At 41.5% G+C, this 6,934-nt stretch overlaps 1 protein-coding gene across 1 annotated transcript; it reads right to left on the bottom strand.

Annotated features, from left to right (window-relative positions):
* Positions 1-3,592: 3,592 nt before the first annotated feature.
* LOC127798329 (uncharacterized) lies at positions 3,593-4,423 on the bottom strand. The gene has a single exon (XM_052331834.1). The coding sequence runs from the start codon at positions 4,421-4,423 to the stop codon at positions 3,593-3,595; it is 831 nt and encodes a 276-aa protein (XP_052187794.1).
* Positions 4,424-6,934: the final 2,511 nt, after the last annotated feature.

Here is a 6,934-nt window from a genome sequence, read left to right as displayed (position 1 = left end):
ATCGAGCTTGAGGGATAAGGGCTTTTGTTCCTTGGGTTGAGGGGATCATTTCTGGAGCATTTGGGAGCGTTTGGTGTAGATTTAGAGGGGTTTTGGAAGTTTGGCCGGAAAACCGAACCGCCGCCACCGCGACCTGCAACTGGGTTTTAAACCCACCTCCGGCCACTTTTTCCGACGATTAAGGGCACCATTGAGGTCGCATTGAAGAGATCTACAAGCCCCTATAAGAATTTAGGGCATTGGACATCGCCGGAATCGGAGAAGACGACCGGAGAAGAAGACTGTGCGGCGGCGCGTGGCAACCACTCGCGGGACCTCTGGGTGGCGCGTGAGGGCGCGTGAGGTATGGTTTTTCTTTTATTTTAATTTCAGAATTTAGGTAAAATTATTTTAAGAATTATCATGGAAAAATATTTTGTGAAAATTGATGTTAGGTATTTTTAATGAATTTCCGAAGATAGAAATGTTTGAAAAATAAATAAAAATAGAGAAATTGTGGAAAAATAGAAATATTGATTCTAAAGGTCTTAAATGGTGAAATAGGAATCAATTGGGTCATTGGAAGAAGAATTACACAATTTTTGAGGTGTGGCACGTTTTTCGAGGCAAAATCCAGACTTTTCCGAATTAAGGTGAGTGGTTTGATTTTAGTCTTACCTTGACTCGAAAGTGTCTTAAAGTGCTTTTGGTGAGTTCTTGTGAGTATTTGTACGCTCCTAGACTTAGCTTATTTCACAAGGCATTTACTTACATTCGTTGTGTCAATATTGCATTAACTGTTTATTTTTAAAAGTATTGGTGCATGGCGTGTAAATTTTCATATCATATAGGGTCAAGTCTAATTGCATCGTTGGGTCCATATGGGGCGATAAGGGGTCTACTTGAGATTGGGACAATGTTAATCCAGGTGAACGGGTGTCACTCTGGGGCACTCGAGGGAATAATGTTAAACCAGGTGAACGGGTGTCACGACGGTGCACTCGAGGGGTTAACGTTGGACCAGGTGAACGTGTGCCACAGTGGGATATTCGAGGGATTAAGTATGTCAAGGTGATATCTCGAGATAGATGTGTCTTGCATGTTGTCGTATAGTATGCCATGCTCGTATGTCTTTATGCATTGTACATCTGTTTCATGCCTTCACTTAGATGGTTTATCATCTAACATGGGTTATGCCCCTGGAACATTCAACGTTCCAGTCAGGGACAGCTGCGAGGTCGAGGACACGGCCGGTGAATCTGTGGTGTTTATTTGATAATTGTTGTATTACTTTGGAAACACTAGTATTTATAATGTTGTATGTATGAGCAACCGCTCGACGGTGTTGTAATCGTTAGTATCAATGTTGTATACACATATCGGTATGGGAACATTTTGTGTGTAACACGTGGTGGGCCACGTCATTTTGATTAATTAAGTATTCCGCTGTGTTTATTTTATCTCGTTCAGTTAAGATTTGTTATTTCTAGCTAAATGAGTAAGACTGGAACTCTCGGGGTATATATCTGCATGAGGAGTGGTTCTTTGATCACCGCGGGAGCCGGATGTAGTTTTACGACGGGTGTTTCATCTGCATGTGAAGATTGTGCTCACAGGCGCCGCGGGTATCAAAAAAAAAGAAACCCCGGGAATTTCCTTATAGTGACATGCCTGTATAGGGCGGGGTGTTACAAGCTAGCTTGTTGATTGGTTGACTTACTTTCATTCCTAGGAAGTGAGCAGACTTAGTTAGTCTGTCAACAATTACCCAGATGGCATCACTTCCTTTAGGGCTCTTTGGCAACCCCGTCACAAAATCCATTGTGATGTGTTCCCATTTCCATTCCGGGATTTCTAACGGTTGCAAACTTCCACCTAGTTTCTGATGCTCGATCTTGATTCTCTAGCACGTATCGCATTGTCTGACGTATCTTGCCACGCTTTTCTTCATTCCCGGCCACCAATATACTGACTTCAAATCTTGGCACATTTTAGTGGCACTAGGATGTATTGAGTACCCAGATCGGTGAGCTTCTCCCAAAATCACTTGTCGTAATTCCTTCACCCGAGGTACAAATACTCTTCCTTGAAATCGAATGATGTTTTCTTTTACCTTAAATTCTGGTTTCTTTACCTGACTGCACTCATCAACCCATAGTTTAATTCGGGGATCTTTTGAATAGGCCTGTTGTATCTGATCCATCAAATCTGGTTGCAAGGTTAGGCTAGTTACGTAAGAAGAGTTTCCTTGAGAAACTGCCCCCACTGTCATTAAGCTAAAATCCTTGACTAGCTTCCATTCAGATAACATTAATCCAGCCATACAAGCAGTTTCTTTTCTACTTAAGGCATCAGCCACACTATTAGCTTTACTTGGATGGTACTGGATAGTGCAGTCATAATCTTTCAAAAACTTCATCCATCGTCATTGCCTCATGTTCAAATCTTTCTGAGAGAACACATACTGTAAACTCTTGTGATCGGTGAAAATTTCAAACTTCTCACCGTATAGGTAGTGCCTCCCAATTTTTAGTGCGAACACTACAGCTGCTAACTCCAAATCGTGGGTCAGGTAATTTCACTCGTGATTCTTAAGCTGTCGGGATCCGTAGGCAATAACTTTATCGTGCTACATCAACACACATCCCAAGCCATTCTTCGAGGCATCGGCATACACCACATAGCCTCCTGACTCATCTGGCGTAGCTAGCACCGGTGCGGTTGTGAGCTTATCCTTGAGCATCTGAAAGCTCGTCTCGCACTGCTCGTTCCAATCAAACTTTACTCCTTTCTGGGTTAACTTGGTGAGGGGTGTAGAGATCTTGGAAAATCCTTCTACAAACTTTCTGTAATAACCAGCCAACCATAAGAAGCTCTTAATTTCTGTAACAGATCGAGGTTGCTTCCAATTCTTTATAGCCGTTATCTTTGCTGGGTCGACTGATATTCCTTCGGCTGATATGACATGCCCTAGAAATGCCACTTGGCTTAACCAGAATTCGCATTTAGAGAATTTGGCATAAAGCTTATGTTCTCGCAATGTTTGCAACACCACCTTTAAATGCAATTCGTGTTCTTCCTTTGAAGGAGAATAAATGAGTATGTCATCTATGAACACGATCACAAACTTGTCCAAAAATGGCCTAAAAATTCGGTTCATGGTATCCATAAAAGCTGTTGGGGCATTAGTTAGCCCAAAAGACATAACCATAAATTCATAATGTCCATATCGTGAACGGAAAGCCGTCTTGGGCACGTCATCTATCTTGATTCTCAGTTAGTAGTACCCTGATCTCAGATCAATCTTCGAGAAAACCTTGGCTCCTTGCAATTGGTCGAACAACTCATCTATTATGGGCAACGGGTACTTATTTTTAATGGTTATTTTGTTTAGCTGCCGATAATCTATGCACATCCTTAAGCTCCCATCCTTTTTCCTGACAAAAAGTACCGGTGCTCCCCATGGAGACATGCTAGGTCTGATGAACCCCATGTCCAACAATTCTTGAAATTGAATTTTTAACTCTCTCAATTCCGCAGGAGCCATTTTATAAGGAGGTATAGAAACTGGACTTGCCCCTGACATTATTTCTATGGAAAATTCGATCTCTCTCTACGGTGGTAACCCAGGTAGCTCCTCCGAAAATACATCTCTGAATTCATTAACTATCCACACCTCCTCTATTTTTAAAAGATCTTCTTTCTTTTCCTCGATATGGGCCAGATACCCGTATGCCCCATTTTGCAATAATTTCTCTGCCTTCAAGGCTGAGATCCACTTCTTTTCATTTACCCTTCCTTGCCCTCGAAACTTGACAATAGAGTCTCTAATTTTAAGACTGACTATTTTGGCTTTACAATCTATCGAGGCATTGTATTTCCCTAGGAAATCCATTCCTAAGATTACATCGAAATCCATAATTTCTAGTAGGATTAGGTCTACTAGGAATTTAACATCTCCTATTTGGATTAACTTATCTTGGTACCCCGACGATGTTTCTTGAGACTTCCCCATAGGGGTTGCTACAATCATACGGCAATTCATTTGTTCAGGTTCTTCCCCTAGCTCTTTAGCTAACGCATGTGATATGAATGAATGAGATGCTCCGGAGTCTATCAGAACATGCATAGGAAAATCAGAAATGAACATGGTACCTTGAATTACGGTCGGGTCCTCTGCCATATCTTGCTGTGTCAAGTTGAATACCCTTCCTTGCCGCACCCTAGCATTTTCTGGCGGTCCCTGAAGCTGTCTAGCTTGTCGCGACTTTGTGCAGTCAGTTGCGAAATGTCCTGGTTGTTGGCAGTTGTAACAGATGATTCCTTTCTTGGAACAGTCCTTTGAAAGATGTCCCGCTTGTTGGCAATTGTAACAGGTGAGTCCTTTCTTGGGATAATTCCAACTGAAATGTCCTTCCTCCCCACAGTTGTAGCAACCTTTCATTCCCTGATGGCATGGCTTCCCAGGGTGTTGCTTCTGTCATCGTGGGCATTGTTTGCTGGGCTTGAATTGAGACCCTTTGGGGTCCAGCTTCTTTTCTTTCCCTGGGCTAGAGTTGTTGCCCTGCTAGCTTGCTCCTTGAATGGCTTCGATCCATCCTAAGTTAGCCTCAGCGGTGACGGCTTGTTGTACTACTTTAGCATAGGACTGAGTGCCTACATTGCTCAAGGCTCTCTGAAGCTTGAGATTTAATCCTCCCCAAAACTTTTGGGCTTTAATTCTTTCATCTCCCTTGTATATGGGCATATATTTAATTAACCGATTGAAGGTATCCTCATACTGAGCGATGGTCATGTCCCCAATTTGGCTTAGTTCCATGAACTCCCTTTCCTTCTTCATTCTCAAACTCAATGGGAAGTACTTTTCGTTGAAGAGTTCTTTAAATCGGTCCCATGTGACGTACGATGCTCTAGCTTGCGGTGTCATCGCCCTCTTAACTCCTTTCCACCACCTATCCGCTTCGTCTTGAAGCATGAAGGTGGCGCAATTAACCCTTTCCTCGTCGCCATAATGGAGGTGATCAAGCAATTTCTCGGTTTGTTCGATCCAAAATTCTCATTCGCTAGGATCCGCTCCAAGTCTTCCTTGGAAGGTGGGAGGGTGTTGACGGCGATACAGGTCGAGCATATTGGTCACTCGATCATCCTGGGTTTGGGTTCCTTGCATGAACCCTATCATGTTCCCCATAATCCTCTCCATTTGATCTAACCGACTTCCATTTGTTCCCGAATTTTCTTGGCTTGCATTACTCTCAGGAATGTCACTAGAACGTCCTTCAGTGTCGTCATCTTGATGGTTGTGTGGTCCTACGATCAACATTCTTCGAGTGTGCACCATCTGAAAATAACATTTCTTATTAGACTACAGGAACTTAGCATCTACCAAGGCTTAACTTAAGCAACTTTCATTATCTCATAAGGAAATACATATTCATTACATAGTCCATTAGGGAAATTAAAAAAAAAACTCAAAAGATTCTCCTATTTGAAACTAGCCGACTTCCATATCCAAACATTTTCCTCGTTTTCGGACTCCCAAGAAGGTCCCTCGAGATCACTCCTATACTCTTCTAGTTCCATCTCATCATCAGAACTATCGAATTCTGGAGGGTGATTCTCGATTTCTATTTCCAAAATGTCCTCTTCCTCTCCTCTTCCTCTCCGTCCAAGCTAAGATCTTCCTCAGGTTCCTCCCAAGGCTCTTCCTCGTACAGTTTTGCCAAACGTTGACGAATCCCCTCACAGAAGTAATAACATAAATGAAAGATTCCATTTTGTTGGACCCATTCAGCAATGGTTTTCAGCTCTCCCTCCAATGCATCAAAAAGGAAAGAAATCTATTTGGAATTGGGCTAAGTCAGGCCATAGCTGGTAACTAGGTGGCACATCCTCGATAATGCCCTCAATTTGAGCTAAGTATGCATAGAGACCATCAGGGTTTTGTTCCCTTGTGTTAAGGCGATGTGTCCAATGGTGAATTAGCACATGTTCTGAAAAGTTTCCTGCCATCCTGTTGACTCAACACAAAACTTTATTAGTGCTTCCACTATTTACTGAGAATAATAGCTGTATACTAGATTAGTGTTTGATCGTGAATAATACACCGGGTAAGCTCCAAGGAAAGAGAGGTGGGTCACAAACGGACACACTTAAATACCAAGTCTTTCCTTAGCCAGAATTTTCCTAGACATGCACTTTCACTATACCACACTTAAATCTAGTAGCTTTTATGACTTCGATCATCCATCCCCGAATCTCTAAATAAGGATTTCTAAATCCAAGTTTTTTTTTTTTTTTTCTAATCCTCGAGTTCATGAATTCCTGATGATCTTTCCTAAGTTTTTATAGTTCGCTCTGATACCAACTGTAACGCCCCGTTCCTCTCGAAGCGTTTGTTACCCTGACGTTTATTAATTAATAATTACTTTACCAATTCTACCTCATATATATATAATTTTTTTCTTTCTCTCATTCTCCTCATTAGGGTAAGCATAGCTAATAGCAGAAACATGATAGATCGTAACCTACTACTTAACAAGCTTTTAACATCAGAATCGTAGATTCATATTCATAATAAAATCATAACTTCATTCTCAAACGTACTAGTGTTTAAACATAATCATGATCATCCCGTAATATTACATGCCGAAATATCATAATCAACATTATGGATAACATAGTAGGATATAAACATGATAGGTTATATGCATAACTGATACATTTACGCACTTCAACGAGTGCCATCACATGCCTTCATTTCCTTCGTTTCTGCCATGACTTCCATCTGGAACATTAAATATTCCAGGGGCATCGCCCAATTAGATGATCGGCCATCTAAGTAAGAGTATAATATTCATGAATGAATGTAAATGCATAATGTCCTGACATTTGTCCTGTTTGAGCCGATGGGCATCCATACTTCATATGCCATTTACTATTTTTACGACCAACTCTT

The sequence above is a fragment of the Diospyros lotus genome, chromosome 3 (assembly GCF_014633365.1).
Source record: "Diospyros lotus cultivar Yz01 chromosome 3, ASM1463336v1, whole genome shotgun sequence".
Taxonomy (NCBI): domain Eukaryota; kingdom Viridiplantae; phylum Streptophyta; class Magnoliopsida; order Ericales; family Ebenaceae; genus Diospyros; species Diospyros lotus.
This window is presented reverse-complemented; position numbering and strand designations above follow the sequence as displayed.

Excerpts from the sequence above, each read along its gene's own strand:
- LOC127798329 (XM_052331834.1), bottom strand. The coding sequence starts at position 4,423 with ATGAAAGGTTGCTACAACTGTGGGGAGGAAGGACATTTCAGTTGGAAT.